Raw genomic sequence first — 23,177 nt, forward strand, 5'->3', positions numbered from 1 at the left:
CAGCCCCCTTGCCTCCGGACCCTGCACCGCCGGAGCCCGGGGGGGAAGTGCCCGGGCGGCAGCTGGGGTCCGGAGGCAAGGGGGGCTGTCTGAAGCCCATAGCGCTCGGGCAGCTCGGCTCTTAAACAGAGCCGAAGAGTCAGGGGAGGAGCAGAGCCGCAGCAGGAGGGGAAGTGCCTGGCCGGCATTTTCCCGGACATGTTCGGCTTTTTGGCAATTCCCCCCGGACGGGGGTTTGAGTGCCAAAAAGCCGGACATGTCCAGGAAAAACCGGATGTATGGTAACCCTACCTAAAGAACAGGAGTACTTGTGGCATCTATGCCACAAGTACTCCTGTTCTTTTTGCGGATACAGACTAACAGGGCTGCTGCTCTGAAAGCTGTCATTAGATTTAGCCTAAACACTTTATTTTGTAGTTAATATGCAGGTTACCCTAATGAAAGATCAAGGAAAGGCCTCAGGGCTGTATCTCAGAGAATCTACAGAAAAATGCTAAGTATCTGTTGGAAACTGTGATGGAGATCTCACAGAAGTGGGTTTCTGACATTTCTGGTCCTGGTAGGAACTACAAAGTGCAGAGATGAGCAAGGAAATTAGGGGGAAAGTTAAAGTCAAACTTCAGAACCTTTTGTTTAATTCAGGTTTGAGGTGGAAGTCTGGGTGAGGTTACATTAAAATCAGAAGCAATCCTTACCCATGGCACCAATGCAGTGGCCAAATCTGACATCCGTATACCAGGCACCCCCAAGTTAATTATTCATTCCATAACCTGAATAATGTAAAGACAATAACTATAATTAAATCACCATTTTAAATTTTATAGTGTTTTTAATTGCCATCTGTAGCTGCCTGGGTGTCTCCTAGCATGAATGTTTTTGTTTTTGCCTTGCTGCATTCTGAGGCCTCAAGTCTCCTAGTGATTATGTGGGGTCTGAATAAAGGGGAGTACTGAAGGAAGAACCACCTATTTCTTTTGTTATTTCGATATTCTTTCCCTTTGATGCAGCCTGAAAAGACATGTGCCTGTCTTTGCACTTTCAGGGGCTGATGGTTTTCACAGACGCATTCTTTTGGTTCCTTTAATTGCCTACGGTGGTGATCCACTATAGAAAAGTTCATTGTTCACATTCTGTAAACATCTGTGATAAGAGTAGCGGTAGGGAGCGATCACTAATGCTGATCGGGAAGGAAGATATTTTTTTCTCACATCTTTTCTGTTGTAGAAATTTCAGATTAATGGTTGTGTCCCAAATACAGTTTGATTGTTTTATATGCTGCATCCATTTCTGCCTGTGGAGATGTAATCTTGATCGTCAGACAGGATACGATGTTGGAAACAAAATAGTTTGGCTAACATCACACCATATCAACTAGGAATAGAATTAATTGGCTTTGTTCCCATCTCTAAACACTAGAGCACCCTTCCTCACATCGAAAGGTGAAGGCAATTGCCTAGCCTGATTTTTTTTTTAACTTGTGTCTTAAACATTTCCAATGTTTCGCCATTACAAAGCCGCACAGCAGTGAGACACTGCAGTGATGGATGTTCTGTATAGATATCCTAGCCTGTTAGGAGCCCATCATTATCTTCAGAAACCCATAACTTTTGAACAGTATAGTTATGGCAGGACCACACACACACAGTCCATTTTCCACTGCCTGCCCCTGTGTCAAAACACTAATATCATGGCTGTAAAGGGAAACAACATTTTCTCATGAACAAAAATAACCCGGAAACTTGAGTGAGGAAGCTGTTCTTATACATCACACCTTCTGAAATCCTCGCTGCTAGACAATATCCTTCAGTTAATGAGGCAGCATATCCTAAACGATTGTGCATGGAATATGAAGTCGGAAGCATTTGATTCTAATCTTGTCTCTAATGCTTGCTGTATGTCCTCAGGCAGGTCAAGAATATCTAAATTTTCCCAAGTTTTCTCTGACTTTTAGGGTGCTTCAGTTTTTTTGGTGCTCAACTGGTGTTTCTAGCAGCCTGGTTTTTCAGAGGTATTAAAGGAGAAAAGGGGCAGATAGACTGCAGGGCTGGCTCCAGGCATCAGCCCAGCAAGCAGGTGGTTGGGCGGCCAACGGAAAGGGGTGGCAGGTCCAGCTCTTCGGCAGCGAGTCCCTCAGTCCTTCTCGGAGGAAAGGACCTGCCGCTGAATTGCCGCCGCAGAATAAAGTAGCGGCGGTGAGGTGCCGCCGAAGTGCCGCCGATCGCGGCTTTTGCTTTTTTCCCCCCACCACTTGGGGCAGCAAAAACGCTGGAGCCGGCCCTGGTAGACAGAGATGAATTACTACAGGGTGGCAAGTGGCTAAGGCCAGCACAAGGTCTGGTAATAAGCCGTGAAGATCTGGAACTAGAAATAAGTATCTCTAAATATAGAAGCATAGGTGCCTGAACTAGGGATGCTGGGGGTGCTGCTACACCCTCCGGTTTGAAGTGGTTTCCAGTATATACAGAGTTTACCATTTGGTTCAATTAGTCTCAACACCCCCACTATACAAATTGTTCCAGCGCCCTTCTGTAGAAACCTTCATTAAAACTACGTGTGGTGGCAGGAGCAGCAAATGTATTCGTTCACTTATGAAAATCAATGATTGGCTACTAGTCGGCACAAAGCATGAACACTCAGGTGAGATCCCTCCACACAGTGCTCAGCTAGTGTGCCCAAATCCTTCCTGCCCCTTCTGAAAGTAAAAATAGTCTCTCTTCCTGTGCATGCTCACTTTTTCTACCTCTCCCCCTGCCCCTTTAAATTTAAAAGAAAGGCGGTATGGTTGTATCATGTGGCTCTTCAGAAGTAAAGATGCTCCAGTTACCAAAATCATTTGGAGTGATCTCCGCTTTTTAGGGATCCATCTCAGGGGAAATGTGTGGAGTTCTCAGCTTGTTACTAATGGCTTTCAAACTCCTGCAGTTTCATATCCAGTTTAATAAAGCCCTTGGATGATTGGCAAGACTTCCACCTCCCATGTCTCAACATCCTCTTCACTTTCCTGACAGGTCTCCAGGAACAAGAGACTGCTTGGTTACAGTGCGGAATTGTCTACCTCCCCATTTCCCGGAGAGGCCAGCAGCACTTGTTAACTTAAATAGGAATTGTACCAAATGCTTTGGTAAATAGTAACTAAATGAACAGAGATCGCAGATTGGAGGTAAGGGTGGAGGGGATTAGTCAAAAGATAGTTCGGGATGAGACCACACTGAACCTAAACCCCATCAGTGTGTTACGTGGTGCTGTGCTGGGAGAGGCATCATCTTTTGAGTGAGAAATTCTGTTTAGGGCCTGGCCATTTGTCATTTTAAAATTCTGTAGTCCCTTCTGCATAGTTGCTTTTAGATCCCAGTGGCTTCACTACATTCCCGTCTAGGTAATTGTTTTGCCTGCCTGTATCTCCCATGATAGTTTCAGCTGGGTATAAGATTTTTTCATTTCCCCCCGCAAATCGCACTCTCAGTTGTGTTGCTGTATCCTGGTGACTAGTTACCAGCTTTCACCTCAGAAATAGCTGCTGTTATTAAATGGAAAGTGTTAAATGTGTTTTCTAGGGAAAGTGTTATATAATGGCTGGAGCAGGAAACTAGGTGTCAGTTCTAAAGTTCTGCGGAGGACTGTGTGTGTTCCTGGACAAGCCACTTAAACCTCTCTGTGCCTCCGTTTATTCCTCTTTAAAATGAGGATAAAGTTTCCCTCACAATGTGGGGATTGAGGCTTCATTGTTTGTAAAAAGTCCAGCAACCAGTCATTGAATAAGCTATGCAAGTGCCAAGAATGATTATAAAAAACAGAATACAATAGCAATTACTATACGAGAGATTTGAAATTCTAAACCATAGTTGCATGCTGTAAATCACCTAGTTTTAGTGTCCTATTTTTAAAGTGCACACGTGTGTATTTTAATATATATGAAATGTTCATTTCTGAAGTAGTTATTGCCCCATTGTTAATGGTTACAAATTTTGCAGTGAGACGTGTCTCACCGACCATTAGTATGTTCTCTGCTCTTACATTAGCAGAAGAGGAGATGCTTTGTTTGTTGTTCTTCACTTCATAACAAATTCTAGAGGGCATTTTCCCCCCTTTATTTCTCTCTCTCTTTCTTTCTAAAACTATTTTGTTTTCCTTATGACTGTTTTTGTTTTTATTTTAAAAAAAAAGTAGTAGTCTTTCTGTGGTTTGAAATTGAGAGACGGCAAAATTTGTGGGTAAAATATTTTAAATTATGCTCTAATATTAAGAAGTTGCAGATGAAAATTATATGTATTTCACTAATTTTCTCTCCTGCATTCGTACATGTGCACTCTTGTAGCATTGATTGAGGGATGATTAATTAAAACTTTAAAATACCATACAATTTTGAGAAATACCCATTCAAAAATGTGTGTGTGTGTGTGTGTGTGTGTGTATACGTAGTATATTTACCACCTAATGCATCTCAATCATTCACTCATTCATCCCTCAATCTTTGTGTAAAATACAACTATACACTCTCACATTCACTTTTTAAAGTGGTCAAAGCTATGCTGTAAACATAAATAGGCAACACCAAGTGAAAATTATTCTTACACATGCATCTTTACCTCAAGCTGAGTCTGTAGAAAGAATAATGAATGAACTTCATTAGGACTTTATATTACCTCTGTCGCTGTGGTATTCATCTCATAAATGGTACTTATATGACCACTTCTCCCTTCAACCAATAATTAACCTCTGCTGCGGCCTCTATGAATGTTCTAGATCCATGGGCACTTTCAAATAGCCACCATTTAAAAAGAAAAAAAATTTCCAGAGGAATGTTTCCTATAATCACTCCAAACTTGCACTGGTCTGAGGTACAGAAATATACAGTTCTATACCCATGACATATTTAAGGTGTGATAACATGTGACTCATTAGGGCTATAAATGTGGGAAAGGGAGATTCCTAACAGTCCAGTGGGGATATACAGCAGTTCATTTATTATATAGTATCTATTATAATCTTTTACAGCATGTATCCATAGCATTAGGTGCCTAGTACTGGCTCTGGAAGGTCCTGTTATATTGGACATTAAAATCACGATATTAATGTGTATTTGGGGGGGAAAAAAGTGTGAGATTCTAAAACATTACTTTCAATATTTTTCCTCTTTGAGAAATTTCCCAGTAGTGTGGGATTTAGGAATGGTGAGATGTTAATCTAATAACTCACTAAAGGCTTTGGCAATAGGGCATAGGAGTAGACTAGACCAAGTGTCTGAGTGCCTCCCAAGCATTTAAAAAGAGAGAACAGTAGCACTGGTGAAGTGCGGTGGTGTTCCCAAACTCATTCTCATAAACCTCCATACTGCACCCTCATGTTCTCATTCTCTGTGCAGGAGGGATGTGCAGTGGTTAGGGCATTAGCTTAGGACGTGAGAGAACTGGGTTTAGTTACTGCCCCACCTCCGTTCTCTTGGGCAGGACATTTAGTCTCTCTGTGCCTCAGTTCCCCGTCTGCAGAACAGCGATAATAACACCTTTTTCCTACCTCACGGGGGTGTTGTGAGGACAAATTCATTAAAGATAGCCAGGTGCTCAGCTACTATAGCAAGTTGGGCCATAAGTACTATAGATAATGCACACTGAGAGATCCACGGATGCCTGCCTCCTTTAAAGCCTTTTCATTTCTTTCACTTGTTGCACAGATCCAGTCCATGGACCGCAGAGTATGGAAGTTGTTGACATCCGCTCCCGGCAGCTGACCTTGCAATGGGAGCCCTTTGGTTATGCGGTGACCCGTTGCCACAGCTACAACCTAACAGTCCAGTACCAGTACGTGTTTAACCAGCAGAAGTACGAAGCAGAGGAACTCATCCAGACATCCTCACATTATACCTTGCGAGGCCTTCGGCCCTTCATGACCATCCGGTTGAGACTAGCACTTTCTAATCCAGAGGGCAAAATGGAAAGCGAGGAGCTGGTGGTACAGACTGAAGAGGATGGTAAGAAAATGTTTTGTTTTTTATTTTAATATTTATTTTTTCATGGTGCAAAGTTCTAAGTAACTGTTGGGGGGGAAATGACTTGGTAAAAATGGCATTGTGGGCTTGGAGGTGGTGTCTCATCAGTTCCGTATCAGATTTCCTTGGGCTGCAATTAAAATAGGGATTATATATATTTACCTACTTTTCATGGCATGGATAATGTTTGTAAAGCACTGTGAAGCTGCAAGTAATATTCATGTCTGCCAGTCAGCAGCAAAGGACCCAGTTCTGGGAAATGTTGGGTGCTAAACTCCCAGTGCACCCCCCAACCCCCGAGACAAACTTCTCCAGTCCCATGGCTTGTTTTATTTATTGTAGGGGGGAAGCTGGTTAATCTAATAGCTCAAACAGTATAAATGCGTGCTGCAGTGCCAAAGACTCAGCGTTCAAACCCTGCTGATACCTGCGCTTGTTACGAGTTTATATAACAGAATTTTACTGTCTTCCCTTAACAAAAAACAAAAACAAATCCAATCACCCTAGGAAATTACATACCAAATGTGATAAAGAACGTTATTTAGGTTGTAGAGTCAGGCATTCAAGTTAAGAAATTTGAGATTTATGGTTGCGTGTCCAACCTTAATTCTGCCACTTTGTGCATATGCCTTATAATGCAACCTTTAATTAGAGAATCACACGCTGTCTTTTCCACAGGGGTCTGCCCTTATTCAGTGCGCAGGTTGGCGGCGTAAGGGACCAGAATGAAGGTTCCATAGGCAACTGCAATTCTGACACTTGCAAACTTTTGAGTGCTTAACTTTCCAACCTAAAATTTTAATATAGCTTTCTGTACATAATTTAATTTTCAGAATGCACCTTTTCCCATAATTCTGGACATTCCAGGTCACACTGTGTCCTAACATATCATGTACACCTATTATGCTAAATTAATGAGGGCAGAATCTGCCACTCCTGTTCCATAAGAAGTGCTTTGAGGATGTATTATTATTTATTGATATTTGTATTATTGTGTCGCTTAGGTAGAGTGACCAGATGTCCCCATTTTATAGGGACAGTCCCGATATTCGGGACTTTTCCTTATATAGGTGCCTATTACCATCACACACACCCCTTCATCCCAATTTTTCACACTTGGTATCTGGTCACCCTATGCTTAGGCATCCCAGGACCCCAATGTGTGAGGCTCTGTACAAACACAGAACAAAAAAGACAAGAAACAAGATACAAGAAAACGATGAGACAGTATTGGTCAGCATGGTAAGCAGTGGTCTCAGCACACCAGCAGTCAATCATTGTCTAGTTTTTTTTGTAGACCTCAGACAAAGGAGAATTTGAAGGAAGATAATGTTGTAGTGTTGTGGTTGTTTACAGGGAGCTTCTTCCAAGCATGAGGGGCAGCATGGGAGAAAACACAAAGGTGCTTGTTTTGAACATTTAATGTGGGCAACAGAGACTGAAATCATGGGCCAATCAGAGGCAGGAGTAGGATTACCAGGTGACCATTTTTCGTCTGGAACACCTACTTGAAAAGGAACCCTGGCAGCTCCGGTCAGCACCGCTGACTGGGCCATTAAAGTCCGCTCGGTAGCGCAGCAAGGTTAAGGCAGGGTCCCTGCCTGTTGTGGCTCTGTGCAGCTTCCGGAAGCAGCAGCATGTCCCCCCTTCTGCTCGTAGGCGTAGGGGCAGCCAGGGGGCTCTGCGTGCTGCCCCCACCCCAAGCACCAGCTCCGCCGCTCCCCTTGGCTGGGAACCGCAGCCAATGGAAGCTGCAGGGGTGGCGCCTGCAGATGGGGACATCTGCGTAGAACCGGTATGGGGACATGCTGCTGCTTCCGGGAGCTGCTTGAGGTAAGCGCCACCCAGAGCCTGCACCCCTGACCCCCCTCCTGTGCCCCAACCCCCTGCCACAGCCCTGATCCCCCTCCCACCCTCTGAACCCCTTGATCCCAGTCTGGAGCACCCTCCCACACCCCAAACCCGTCATCCCTGGCCCCTCGCCACAGCTCAACCTCCAGCCAGAGCACTCACCCTTCCCCCGCACCCCAAGCTCCTGCCCTAGCCCAGAGCCCTTCCTGTACCCTGAACCCCTCATTTCTGGCCCCAGCCCAGTACCCATACCCCCTGCCTCAGCCCAGAACCCCCTCCCATACTTCGAACCCCTTGGCTTCACCCCCCAGCCCAGAGCCCCCCCTGTACCTCAAACCCATCATCCCCAGCCCCACCCCAGAGCCCGTACCCTCAGCCGGAGCCCTCACCCTCTCCCACATCCCAACCCACTGCCTCCGCCCGGAGCCCCCTCCTGCACCCTTAATTCCTCATTTCTAGCCTCACCCCGGAGCCCTAACCCCTTCCTGCACCCAATCCCCCTGAGCCAGCCTGGTGAAAATGAGTGAGCGACAGAGGGAGGGGGGATGGAGTGAGTGAGGACGGGGCCTCGGAGGAGGGGTGGGGCAAGGGTGTTCGGTTTTGTGTGAGTAGAAAGTTGGCAACCCTAGGCAGGAGTCAACTTTTCAATACTGAATGAGTGATGATAGGTTATGAAGGGCCTTGAAAGTGAAAACAAGCAGCTTATATTTGATACAATAGAAGAGAGAGACTCATATAATTTAAGGCCAGAAAGGACCATCATGATCATCTATTCTGATCTCCTGCACGTTGCAGGCCATAGAATTGTCGCTTAATTACTGAAGTCCTCAAATCATGATTTAAAGGCTTTAAATTACAGAGAATCCACCATAAGAGATGGTGCCAGTAAACGGATTCAAAAAGAAGGATGACATGTCCAAGCGATAGGCTAGGAAAATTATCACGAAATTATTAAGCCTGTCACAGTTCAGGGTATCAGCACCTGTACTTCCCCTCAGTGGTCAAGCAAGGGCACCCACCCTGAGGCTTCTGGATCCCTGGGTCATCGCCTCTCTTATGTGGAGAGACGTGTCTCTCTCCTTTGTGACCAGACTGAACAGTTCCCTGCCTTCATTATGTTATTCCCAGCAAAAGATAGACTGCCTAAGCAGACCTGCTTGCTTTCTCTTCATAGACTAACAGTGTAAATCCTCACAGGTAAGCTACTACACAGCTTTTTCTGGGCAAGCACATTTACTCTTAGGTTAAAAGCATCACAGAGAAAACAATAAAAGAACCTACCTGCATGCTAATAAGCTTATCGGAGATCACCCCCAAATCTACTATGGTGATTAGTCCTTTCAAACCCTACAGAGGGATCTCTGTTGTGGTCACAAGTTCATAAGAGCCTGAGTTCAGAACTCATGAAAAGTTTAGTCCCTCCTTTATACAGTGGAAGGTGTTCTTTGATCTGGAGTTTCCAGGAACAGGTGATCAGTAGGCAATGGGTTTTCCAGGCATCACTTCAAAAGGCCTCACAAGGACCTCCTAGGAAACCCACTTCACACATTGTCCCAAACAGTTCTTTAAAGTTCCAAGCATTTCCGCAAGCTTTCCATTAATCAGTCTCCCTGAAAAGTTATACCCAATTCTACAGTGCCACATAAACAATTGTATTTTTACTACAGTGGATCCCAAAGGTATTAAACAATAAGGTTTAACTTAATTCAGTAGGGTTTGTCCAGGATATTGCAGGAAATTTCCCTCTATCACAAAGCCACGTTAGCTGAGACTCAAACTAAGAGTCCTTATGGGCTGCAAGCATCCACTCTATCTAATGGGATATAAGGAAGCATCTTTCCCTTGCCTGAGCTATTAGGCACTGCTGAGCTAAATTTCTCTGCGATGAAAGTGGCTCTGGCATTATAGTATATCACACAGGGAAGTCCAGGAGATGGCGGACCTTTCTATTAATTCAGGGAAATGATCAGAGTTTTTGTCAGACAGGACTGGGAGTGCATTTGGTTAGTTATCTTTCACAGCATTAGAGTTTTGCTTGAGTAGGTGGATTTTTAGTGGCTTTGTAATCATAATGAAAGATAAATCTTAAATTGTTACTCTGCTGGGGAAATCAGCCTTTCATATTGATAAAGGTGAACAGCCCTGGAGCAGCTCTATGCCGGGGTGCAATCTACCTATCTGTGTAGATAGAGTTTTAGTGTTGTGTGGGTGAAAGAGGAGGGTACATTAAATTCTCCACTGGATTTTATTATTCCTTGATGTTGTAACCAAAATGTTAGAACATTGGTGCTATTTAACTTATTCCTCTCCTCTTTTTCCTTGTAGGGTTCTATATAGGGTACATTTCCCTGCACAGACTTGTTAATTCACCATATTTGATGGAACAGTGGTAAATGCACAAGACCTACACTAAAGGAAAATACAAACACCTGTACTGCAGACTGGTATATAATGGGCCCATAAAAATGAGGGTCTGGTGCCTCTGCCATTGTTTTCTGCAGTGTCTGTGCTAGCCACTTCATGTAGCATCCTAAGATATTGTGCATTCCATCTCTATTGCTCCTGGACAGAGATTATGAGCTGTGGTGATGGTCAGTAGGTCTGGGAGATCAGTGGATCTTTGAAAAGGTATTGGGAGAAGGGGAGGTTACATGAGGAAAACAATTTCTGATGAACACCATGCAAGTGTTCTATCTTCTCTAATTCTTCCAGGCCCCCCTTCCAAGGGCAAAATAGTTTTGTTTTCCTAAAAGGGAAAACCCTGCTTCCTCCCCTGAATGTGGAGCTCATCAAATGCATCGGAACCAGGGTTGTTCTGCTGCACAGGCAGCAAGAGTTATTGAAGCCATACAGGGGTATATATCTCCTGGATGGAGCACAGTTTCGTGAGTCAGATCTCTGTGCTGTCCTACAAGGATTTTGAGGTGTGGGGAAGAAACAGGGGAAGCATTGGAGGAGGTGTGATATATCCATCACTGTGCAGTTGCACTAGTCATTGCCTCATACGATAAAGAGGTATAGCTACTGTGGGAGCTATTGCAACCTCAGAGCTTCAGTGGGAACTGTGGAGTGGTTTGGCGTAGCTGTTCTATGACACCAAAGGGTGTTTCTTGGGCAGTGCACTGATCTCCAGGAATGTAACCAAAGTGCACAAATGGAGAATCCAAGGGTCTATGCATGTGTCTTATTTGTGTCTGAGCCATAATCCTATATAATATGTGGTAAACTCTGGACCTCATATGTACTCTTACAGCTGCATACTCTCACAGCTATATGTCAGAACAGAACTTGGCCCTAAACGTTTTCAGTTCACCACCTCATTTCTAGAGACCAAGTGTCCTCAATCTCCTGGCCCCTTATGCCCACTGAACACTGTAATCTTGAGGAGACAATCCTTTCTCATATAAGTCCATCTGTACTTTTGCCTGTCTACGGTTTATGCAAGATACTAACACTCTTTTGTGTCTGTTAGCCTCAAGCATGCTGAACCAACTTGTCCAGAGATGGCACACTTATTTCAAAGTTCCTTGTTCGAGGTTTTCAGGAGAACTTGCAATATTCCTTTATTCTTTTTTCCACTTAGTAAAATGGAGCTCTTGTGAGGTTCTTTCCATCAGTCAATGTTTACTCAGATAGTACTATTTTTAAAGATTTTTCCATGTCCCCTGCTCTCCCTCCCACTGAATGTTAGTAAAACATCTGGTCTAGGGGAGTCTAATCTCTCAAACACATCAACCCCGCCTCCACCAGTATGCCCACTTAAATGAGCCAAAATGTGATCAAACCAAACTGGAGGTGTCATAGCCTTTCATGTGATACTGCCGAGAGAGAAGTGTGGTGTGAGCAAGCTGGTGACCAGGTACTACAGTTGTCCGTCTCCCACCAGTTGGTTGGACAAACTGTACAGCTTCTCAATCTGACCAGCTTAATAGGAAGTTACATCTCACATTTGGATGCGGTTATTGCTACTTAGGTGTTGTGACAGACCCAGACCAGTGGGGTACAGGAGTCTGGTAGAGGGCAAATATACTGGTCACTGGATGAGTAGTTTTCTGTTCCCTGAGTGACCAGAGCAGGGGCTGCACTAGAGTAATCAGGAACCTGTGAGAACCAGTTAAGGCAGGCAGGCTAATTAGGACACCTGGAGCCAATTAAGAAGAAGCTGTTAGAATCAATTAAGGCAGGCTAATCAGGGCACCTGGGTTTTAAAAGGAGCTCACTTCAGTTTGTGGCGTGAGTGTGAGGAGCTGGGAGCAAGAGGCGCAAGGAGCTGAGAGTGAGAGGGTGTGCTGCTGGAGGACTGAGGAACACAAGCGTTATCAGACACCAGGAGGAAGGTCCTGTGGTGAGAATAAGGAAGGTGTTTGGAGGAGGCCATGGTGAGGTAGCCCAGGGAGTTGTAGCTGTCATGCAGCTGTTACAGGAGGCACTATAGACAGCTGCAGTCCACAGGGCCCTGGGCTGGAACCCGGAGTAGAGGGCGGGCCCAGGTTCCCCCCAAACCTCCCAATTGACCTGGACTGTGGGTTCTTCCAGAGAGGAAGGTCTCTGGGCTGTTCCCCAACCCACATGGTGAATCTCTGAGGTAAGAAAAATCCGTCAATAAGCGCAGGATCCACCAAGATAGAGGAGGAACTTTGTCACAGTGTGTAATGCAGGAACTCATGTGCCTGCATACCAAGTTGAGCGTCCAGGTGTGGGATTTGGACATACAACTGAAGTGGCCATGGCTAACAATTGGCCTTCCTTTGTTTACCCTCTTTACAATATCTTATACTTAAATCATGACCCTACTAGTTAATAGGCTGCAGCTTTGCAATGTGAGCCAAATGGGAATCTCTCTCTCTCTTACTCTTGAATACGGCAAATCTTAATCTTCCTTCTGGGGAATCTTCACCACAGCAGAAAGGAGTGGCTCTTGAATGTGTTCTCCATTGTCTGGCTGTCATCGGTAGCTGCATTACTTGTGCACCAAGCTGAAGACAGTTTAATTTTTTCTGAAGCCAGAGCTGATCCTTAAATACTGACTGTAGCAAAAAACAAAACAAAATGAAAACACTTCCTGTTGCTGATACATAAACAAAGATGTCCATCCATTAAAGAAGAGAAAGATACAGCTGTGCAATATCAGTCCTTCATACTGGGTATTTCCTTCCATCACAGCTTCACTCAGTGATTGGAAAGTGCCTGGTTTAATTCTACGTCAATGTCCAAAAGACAAAGAAGATTGTAGTAGTTAGCATTCTGCCTGTAAATACATTTTAAGAATAAAATTATGACGTGAATAACTTTATTCCTAGAACTCAACCAGAAAGTGCACACAGAGCAAAAGGGGAAGAAAAGGAACCCATTAAAGAATTGTTTGTGATGATGATGGAAGATTACCTCAGACAGGAAACAGGAGATAAGATAGGGAATAAAATTATCCAAAAGGCTGGGAAGAAAAGAAGAAAATTTGGCTTAGCTCATTTATTTACATCTTAAAGGAGGTCTTCATGGCTCAATCCCTAGTTATTTTAGGTTGGTTTTGCTTGTACACAAAACCGAAGTCTTATGCTATTTTAAACTCAGTGGCATACCAAAACAAATAAAGCATGAATCCTGTTATATCTGATGCTTTAAACACAAATCCATTACACTTTTGAGACAAATGACTCCTACAGAGTACTTAAGCAAATCTTATATAAACAAATATTTACTGGCACTGTCATCTAAGGTTTAAGACAATGTGCTGTTGAAGTAAAGCTTGAAAGGTTAGATCAGTATGTGTTGACCCAGCAACAACAATAGGGGTGTTTATTGTTGTGTCTCCTGAATTATGGGTCACCTAGTCCAGTAAGCAGAGTACCAAACTGTGTTTTGTTCTCAGCTCCATCACTGATTTTCTATGTGACTTAAAGTTATTCAGCTTCCAATTCTGCAGTGGATCCATGTGAGCACTTTTGAGATCTAAGCATGTTTGTGCCTCAGTTACCACTTCTGTGAAGTGGGGATAATATTGTTTAATCACTTCTGTAGAGAGGACTTTGGTGAAAGTACTTTGTAAGAGCTAAATATTACTACAGTAGAACCTCAGAGTTACGAACATCAGAGTTACAAACTGACCAGTCAACCAGATACTTCATTTGGAAACAGAAGTACTACACCAGGGTGGGCAAACTACGGCACTCAGGCCGGATCCGGCCCCTCAGGGCTTTGGATCCGGCCTGCTGGATTGCCCCCTGTGGGGCCACGGGCCCCGCAACGCTTTCACAAGCGGCCGGCACCACATTCTTGTGGCCCCACTCCTGGCGTTGCCCTTGCCTCCAGGCCCCGCTCCCCGCAGCTCCCATTGGCCGGGAACAGGGAACTGCGGCCAATGGGAGCTTTGGGGGAGGTACCTGGAGGCGTGGCAAGGGCAGCGCACGTGGAGTCCTCCGCCCCTTTTCCCCCAGAGGCCGCAGCGCTTCCTAGAGCAGCGCGGGGCTGGGGACAGGGTAGGCATACAGGGTAGGCATACAGGGCTGCCATCCTGGAGCCGTTTTAGGTAAGCAGCGCCGGGCTGGAGCCCGAACCCCTCCTGCCCCCCAACTCCCTGACCTAAGCCCCCTGCCTGCACATCACACCTCAACTCCCTGCCTTGAGCCCCCTTGTATACCCCGCACCCCAAACCCCTGCCCTGAGCCCCCTGCCGCAGTCTGCACCCCTCCTGCACACCTACCCTGAACCCCCTCCTGCACCCCAACCCCCTTCCAAGTCCCCTCATACACTCCACACCCCTCCTCTGCCCCAATCCCTTGCCCCGAGCCCCTTCCTGCACACCACACCCCCTCCCACACCCTGCACTCCCTCCCTCCCGTACCCTAACCCCCTGCCCCGACCCTGCATACAATTTCCCCACCCAGATGTGGCCCTTGGCCCAAAAAGTTTGCCCATCCCTGTACTACACAATCAGGAAGCAGCAGAGACAAACAAAACAAATAAACACAGTACAGTACTGTGTTAAACGTAAACTACTACTAAAATAAAGGGAAAGCAGCTTTTTTATTCCACATAGTAAAGTTTCAAAGCTGTATTAAATCAATGTTCAGTTGTAAACTTTTGAAAGAACCATAACATTTTGTTGAGAGTTATGAACATTTCAGAGTTACGAACAACCTCTGAGGTATTTGTAACTCTGAGGTTCTATGTATTATGACTGTATGACACAAGTTGCTATATTTGAGGCTATGTTAAATCATGCACACTTGTTCAATTTATTTTTATGTAGGGAATGTATTTGTATTGTTTTAATATTTAAAAGAAATGAGGTAAGTTGGAAAATAAAATATACACATTTAATAACAAAATGAAATATCTATAGATACCTGGATACATGATAAATGGTACAATTATAAATGCATAATTTCTTGGCAATAGAAGTAGGCAATTTCTTGCATGATCATGTTGGGGATAGGGAAACCTGGGGGGTGTGCAGATATACAAACAAAGCACTAGCTGGCAATACATTAAATTGCTATTTGTATCTTCTATAACCTCTGATTCTGTGATAAATACTCTCAATAAGTTGCCTCTGTCATGCTGATGGAGCTAGGTATGGTGGATCACTGAAACATTGGAAGATAGCAGCGACTTTACATTAGAGTGTGTTTGTTGTTAATATTCAGTACGTGAGTTTTCATGTTTGGACCCCAAGGTCAAGAATGGACCAATAGTAATGGGTACTAATACCTTTTTAAATGTTCCCGTTTGGCCCAGAGTGTATGTTTTCTCAGCTCTAGAGCACCATTGCTGGAAGACTTCAGCCTCTCTGGGATACACAGGAGACTGTTGTGGAGAGTTACTGACTTTCCACTCTTTTCTTTTATAGTTCCTGGACCTGTTCCCCTAGAATCTATCCAAGGAGGACCCTTTGAAGAAAAGATCTATGTTCAGTGGAAGCCTCCAAATGAGACCAATGGTATCATTACACTCTATGAGGTAAGAAGAACAGATTGCTGTGAAAGAGTATCTACCAGAGGACCTGTTCCATGTGTGCGCAAGTGTATTGGTCAGCATAGCCATGATGTTTCAGAGATTTCAGTAGGTGTTTAAAGGAGACTTAAATAAAATAGGTGAGAATCTTCGTGGTACCTTGCTGCTGCCACTGAAATGTGTGATCTAATAAATAGTTCTACTTTAAATCACATCCAAATGTGACCCTTAACTATCTCCATTGCCCCACATCCAGGTCATCGCAAATTCTGCCATTTATTCCTCCACAGCATTTCCAAGATATACTTTCCATCCTTTCTGCCCCTAGAGCTATAATGCTTTCAGGCTTTCATTATCTCCCATCTTGAATACTGCAGCCACTTCCTTTCTCTGCCATATAGTTTCCTTCCGGTTTTCACAAAATGCAGCCAATAAGCACCTTCCTTATTAAGTACTCTCACTCTGTCAGCCCCCTCATGGAATTTGGTTTAATCCCTATGTCTAATAAAAATGTGTTATCCAAAGCTTTAGCTATGTCTTCATAATACAATCTTCACTCTGATAACTTCACTTGTGTGGTATACCTATCCTTTGTCTTCAGGGGTAAACCTGTTGGGGGAGGGGATATGCGTCTTTTGTACTGTGCCTAGCATAATGGGTAGGAACCTATCAAAGGATGTATGCCATTAATCTGAAATCTGGTGCCTCATCTATAAAGTGATGGAACATCCTATGACAGAAATAACAATATTCTGCAATATCTTGGACAAACCTTACTGAAATCTTACTGAATTGGTTTAGACCTTATTGAAATGAGTTTCATGCCTTTGGGGTCCATTTTATTAAAAATCAATTGTTTATTATGGCGAGATTGTATGTAAACTCTCTAGGAGGAGCAGGTATGCTAATGTAATTCCTCCAGTTATCAGCCCTTTGAAGCCACCTCTGGAGAGTTTTGCATATACTAGTTCAAACTGGATTCTCCAGGGACCAACAGACAGAGAGGATTTTTTGATAAATAGCCTGGTTTTCAATATGCTCAGGGCTTTTTGTTCTGATCCAGCAAATCATCAGGAGGTCCACAGAGGACCCCAATCCTGAAGGAAGGGTTGGGAGGACTGATGCTGACCTTGTGCAGATTGGGTAGGAGGTGGGGATTATTCTCTGGTAAGATTATTGGCATAATTGTAGGTTCCTTTTATTGTTTTAAATGTTTTTTTCCTGTAGTTTGTTTATCTCCAGAATAAAATATGTTTCCTGAGAGAGAACTGTGTGCTAACTTATAACTGAGGGAAGTTATGCTATTATTAGTCTTGCTGGGAATAACACGCTGAAGGCAGGGAACTGTTCAACCTGGAAATATCTCAATCAGAAGGGAGAGAGACAATGATTTTCTACCCACAGAGATGATGACGGGAAGGGATCCTGAAAGTGGGTGCCCTTGGTGACATGAAGGGGAAATATAGATGCAGTTTACCTGGAGAGTGACATATCTTTTCCAGAAGTTCTGTGAAAGAGTATGGATTTTGAAGGTTAGGCACACAGATGGAGTAAATGTGCAAATGATCAGAATTGTCCATTTGTACATGCAATTGCTCAGTTTGTGCATTCATTCATATTAATCACATGCGCAAATTAAGGGACAGATTCCTGAATCTTGTTGAACTTCATTAAGCCATCTTTCCATTCTACCAGTCTTGGAACCAGCCAGGGACTGTTGCAGCCTTTAGCATTATTTAGAGCAGCATATAAACTGCTCTGTGCTATAAAGGCCAGACTGAACCCTTAAGGACTGTATTACACTGTAGCTATACCGCTTCCTAACCAGGAATGCCCTGTTAGAGCAGATCTCTCTGCCTAAGAGAGCAGGATCTGATCTTCTTTGGTATGAGGTTGTGCACCTAACCTGTTTGAAAGAAGGCAACTGTGTAAGAGACTCTGAACTGACAATCTCATGACTTAAAGGGCTAACCTGTGAGCAGACACTGCACTGGATGAATGTACTAATTGTCACCTTTTGGAGCCCATAAGGCAAGAGACAGGAACAATTTACAAAATAGTATCAGTAAGGCAATTTAGTAAAAAGGAGGAGCTAACAGCATTCGGCTTGTTAAGGTACAGTCCAGAGCTGACTTTCAAGCCCAGTGATATCCCCTGCTGCAATCCCACCTGCTTTTGGGAAACTAGAAATGTGAGGTGGGATCCCAGCTTTCACTTAAAAAAAAGAGCGTAAAGCCTCTTTCCTTGTGAAGGTAGCTTTTGAAGGCCTAAACGGATCTAAAACAATTGTTAGGGTTGCAAAGAACAATGGTGGTCTCCATTTCTGCTGCAGGATGTTGAGTGAGCTAAAGAATGAGCACATAGTTTATATAAATAAATCTGTGTTGATGGGTATATCAGAAAGAATTATCCTGCTTATTACTCTAAAATCTTGCTGACTCTCTTCAGAGTGGGGTGATATAGAGGGATGGGAACCATTTACAGTTTGGTTTCTTTTTTCGTAGTGGAAGAGCGCACAAAATTATTTTGGGGACAAGCATGCAGATGGTAAACTGTTACACAGCCCAACAGAGTCTATGAAGATTTCCCTTCCATAACATTCCCACTTCCCCTGAGTTCTGACCAGCAGACCACCTGCTCTCTCGTCCTAATGGACCCCTTGGGAGGCAGTGCCAGTGATGTCAAACAGGGTTTGTTTTTAGAGTGAACAAACAAAGACTAGTTTGAGACCACCAAACTCTTATACATTGCAGCCAAAGTAAGTTCTGCAGTCTGCTGTCCAGAGGTTAAATGTGAATTCATAAACTATTACGTCATCTTGCCTCATGTCTATTAAAAATGTAGATTGAGTTGATACAATAAAAAGACTGCATATGAAAGATGTTCCTCTTGATAAATGTGTGCCATTTCAGCCAGGTCTGTAACTATAGCAATGCTACCAGATGCCTCTATAATAAAAGCAGATTTCAGATGGCTGGGTGTTACAGGGAGGTTAATGCACTAAGCCTTTCACATCTGGAAACCTGATTTTTAGAAGTGACCTGGGTCAAAAAAGAAATTGAGTTTGGTGGCTTCCGCCTAATCTCTGGTGGGGGGTTGTGTATATTGCCAAACTCCTTCACAATTCTCTATGACTAACAATCTCCATTCAGGGAAAGTCCTAGACTAAAATAAGCAATAGGGTTGTAGATGACAATTGAGACACAAACTCAAAACTATTGGGGCTGGGCAAGATTTCACCTCACCTGTCTAGACTGTAGCTGGATCTAGCCAGTATTATTATCCCCTTTTTGAGCTCCAAATGCACATTTTGAAAGGTACACTACAAGGTCTTACATGCACACAGATAACAAATTATATAAAAGCCCTTGTTTATGCTGATAGGAACTGTTCTGGATGGTATAAATTGCAAATTAATTATTTTCTGAGAACACAAATGACCTATAGGAAAGTGAATATAAAAATAAATTGGGGAGTGTAAATGATTTAAAAAATCCTCCTTTTAATTCTTAAAGAGACTTGCTGCTAAACATGACCTGTGGGCACAGGTCATTGAAAGGACCTTATTAATCTGAGTTGCTTTTCTGACTGAGCAACTGCGTAGAGAGCGGTGATGCATCATAACAGTGACTTTGCCTCTTAAGTCAGATCAGTTCTTGAATCTCATTGGAGGTGTGCATACACAAATTTCCCTTCCTGATAATGACTCAATGCACATTTGATGGCTGCATCAGTAGGGGGGGCGGTCAAGGTGAATTCCAGTTGTTCCTCTTCCTCTATTCTCTTCAATAAAGAGGAAACCTAAGCACTAAAACAACCAGAGAATTAAAATGGAACACACAAACATCTCTCTAAGCAGAGATGCTTCCTACTGGGTATGGGGAAATTTGCAAACTGACATGGAGGTATTACCTCAGATAGCCTCATCCTCCATAGCCCTCCAAGACAAGTACTCACAGCATGAATGATGCAGTTGGAGCCAGCATGGTATACCTATTCAGGTGTGCTTAGTTTAGTGAGGCGGTCAGTATATTCTCAACTGTAGATTTCAAGTCGTGGAACTCCATAACACAAGAAATCAATCTAAACCCAGGGCTCTCTGTGTTTAGAGTGAAAGTGGAGATACATCCTTTCGACAATGCCTATTTAAATAAAGCACAGTTCTTGGCACATATAGATATATGCCTAACCTTGCTGCCTGAGGGAATTGGGTAGCAATTGAACTCTGTGCTCCCTAATTGTTTAGTGCCTTTGTGCAAAGGTACCTCTCACTTATGCATCATCTAAGATGGATAGATCTGCTTAATCTCAAGTTCAGCTGTATGGGTAGTTAGTACCCATCAGTTTTGTCTACGGTGGTATTTATCTTTAAAATTTCACATCACGAGTGTAGCACTAGTGTAGTTCCACCAGTACTAGCAATAGATGAAGTGCTATTTTAGGCAGAATTCAGGCATCCTTACCACAGCATTATCTTGACCTGCTCTCAATGGATTCTGCTGATGCCTTGGTTAAAATGTCAGTGGCTGGTCTGTGCTGCTACTTCTTTTGTTTCCTGTCACCAATGACCTGCACTAGCAGTATTGCAGTGGTGGGAGGTTTTAAAGAAATACTGCCAATAAAGAAACATCCCTAATCTATGAACTAGAGTGGTTGTGTTTTTAAGAACAAGAAGCACCTTTCCTAAAAATAGCACCTATTATAAATAAATAAGTTGGGTATCCCACTAACATTCCATTTACTTTACCTCAAGGCAGATTTTTCACATTAAGCCTCTCTATTATTCTCACAATTGTCTGGCAGACAGGTGTCCACATCTCACAAATTGCCATCACAATTTGCACATGCAGATTTCACATGAAGAACTGGGTTAAAATGCAGCAGCAAAATCTTCAGTAAGCAATTTGTTTAGCAGTCAAAAATCACTAAGTTTGTAATGACTATGTATAACTCGAAAGAGCTTAAACAGAATGAAAGGACCATAATGAGCCTCTTTGACTATTCAAGTTGCAACTGATTGACATTTATCCTTCATATTGCTCTTGGGGTCTGGCATTGAATGTTAAATAACACACAGCTACAGCCTTGCTTTTAAGACTGCCTTTAAAAAAAATACAATAGGTTTGAGAATTGTTTCACTGGATACAGCACAGCTGGATTTTAAAGAAAGAACCCTACAGATCTACAAATCAGAATGCAACTAGATTCTATTCTCAGGAAGCAGAAAGCTCCTGTCCAAGGCAGTAGGATAGCTCAGGATTGAAATTATGATCAACAGGATGCTGAAAATATTAAGACACCAGTTATGTGGAGCGAGAGGCAAAGACATTATAGTATATCCTACAGAAGTTAGTGAAGGATGGTAATGGGTGAGCAGGTAGGCAGTTAATATAATGAGCATGTGAAGAGATGGTAGGTGCCGATATATGGTAAACCGTAAGGGAGATGCACAGATTGATATAAAAGTAAGTAACAGAATGGAGATTAAGATCAACAGCTCTATAGCTGGGTTAACGGGTAGCTAGGTATACAGGTGAACATAACAGACAGGCAGATCGATAGGTTTTCAAGCAAGTGTTCAGGCAAACAAGAAGAATCATGGATTGTGCTGGTATACGGGAAAAATCATGGAGCAGGTCCTCAAGGAATCAATTATGAAACACTTAGAGGAGAGGAAAGTGATCAGGAACAGTCAGCATGGATTCACTAAGATGAAGTCGTGCCTGACTAACCTAATTGCCTTCTATGATGAGATAACTGGCTCTGTGGATGAGGGGAAAGCAGTGGATGTGTTATTCCTTGACTTTAGCAAAGCTTTTGATATGGTCTCCCACAGTATTCTTGCCGCCAAGTTAAAGTAGTATGGGCTGGATGAATGGACTGTAAGGTGGATAGAAAGCTGGCTAAATTGTTGGGCTCAACAGGTAGTGATCAATGGCTCCATGTCTAGTTGGCAGCCAGTTTCAAGTGGAGTGCCCCAAGGGTCAGTCCTGGGGCCAGTTTTGTTTAATATCTTTATTAATGATCTGGAGGATGGTGTGGACTGCACTTTCAGCAAGTTTGTAGATGACACTAAACTGGGAGGTGTGGTAGATACGCTGAAGGGTAGGGATCAGATAGAGAGGGACCTAGACAAATTAGAGGATTGGGCCAAAAAAACCCTGATGAGGTTCAACAAGGACAAGTGCAGAGTCCTGCACTTAGGACGGAAGAATCCTATGCACTGCTACAGACTAGGGACCGAATGGCTAGGTAGCAGTTCTGCAGAAAAGGACCTAGGGGTCACAGTGGACAAGAAGATGGATATGAGTCAACAGTGTGCCCTTGTTGCCAAGAAGGCTAACGGCATTTTGGGCTGTATAAGTAGGGGCATTGCCAGCAGATCGAGGAACGTGATCGTTCCCCTTTATTCGACATTGGTGAGGCCTCATCTCGAGTACTGTGTCCAGTTTTGGGCCCCACACTACAAGAAGGATGTGGAAATATTGGAAAGAGTCCAGTGGAGGGCAACAAAAATGATTAGGGGGCTGGAGCACATGACTTATGAGGAGAGGCTGAGGGAACTGGGATTGTTTAGTCTCCAGAAGAGAAGAATGAGGGGGGATTTGATAGGTGCTTTCAACTACTTAAAGGGGGGTTCCAAAGAGGATGGAGCTCGGCTGTTTTCAGTGGTGGCAGATGACAGAACAAGGAGCAATGGTCTCAAGTTGCAGTGGGGGAGGTCTAGGTTGGATATTAGGAAACACTATATCACTAGGAGGGTGGTGAAGCACTGGAATGCATTACCTAGGGAGGTGGTGGAATCTCCTTCCTTGGAGGTTTTTAAGGCCCGGCTTGACAAAGCCCTGGCTGGGTTGATTTAGTTGGGAATTGGTCCTGCTTTGAGCAGGGGGTTGGACTAGATGACCTTCTGAGGTCCCTTCCAACTCTGATATTCTATGATTCTGTGATTGGTAAGGTACGAAAAACTTTATAGAGAGGTGTGTGAATGTGACATTAATAAAAGAGGCCGCATTACAGCTGTCTCTCTTAACTTGTTGTGATTGGCAAGATCTAATACAACTGCTTTAAGGACTCTCCCTTCCCCCCACTCCTGGTTTAAAAGCTGCACAGCTGTTCAGTAATTTTACCAGTCCCATGAAAGCTGCTATACTATGTATTGGAAAATGCATGTTAAGAGTCAAACTCATTGTGATTAAGCCAATAATATAATAGTTTCTATACAGCGTGGAAGCATCACTGCAAAGATTGTGTATGAATGAAATATAAACATCACTTTTGCCCTAAATAAGTGGCATCATCAATCCAGCATTACACAATACAAAGGCTTATGCTGTTGTGGATCACAGAGACATGTGACCTGATTCAAGTTCACTGATCAGTTTAG

General features: G+C 43.6%; 1 protein-coding gene across 5 annotated transcripts in view; it reads left to right on the forward strand.

Annotated features, from left to right (window-relative positions):
* Window positions 1-23,177, forward strand: part of PTPRT (protein tyrosine phosphatase receptor type T) — a 707,111-nt gene that overhangs the window by 457,446 nt on the left and 226,488 nt on the right. For all 5 annotated transcript variants that reach the window (XM_034787359.1, XM_034787363.1, XM_034787360.1 and 2 more), the window contains exons 8-9: window positions 5,672-5,968; window positions 15,687-15,796. In XM_034787359.1, coding sequence (XP_034643250.1) covers window positions 5,672-5,968; window positions 15,687-15,796 — 407 coding nt within the window. The remainder of the gene's footprint in view (window positions 1-5,671; window positions 5,969-15,686; window positions 15,797-23,177) is intronic.

This window comes from Trachemys scripta, chromosome 12, assembly GCF_013100865.1.
Source record: "Trachemys scripta elegans isolate TJP31775 chromosome 12, CAS_Tse_1.0, whole genome shotgun sequence".
Lineage (NCBI taxonomy): Eukaryota > Metazoa > Chordata > Testudines > Emydidae > Trachemys > Trachemys scripta.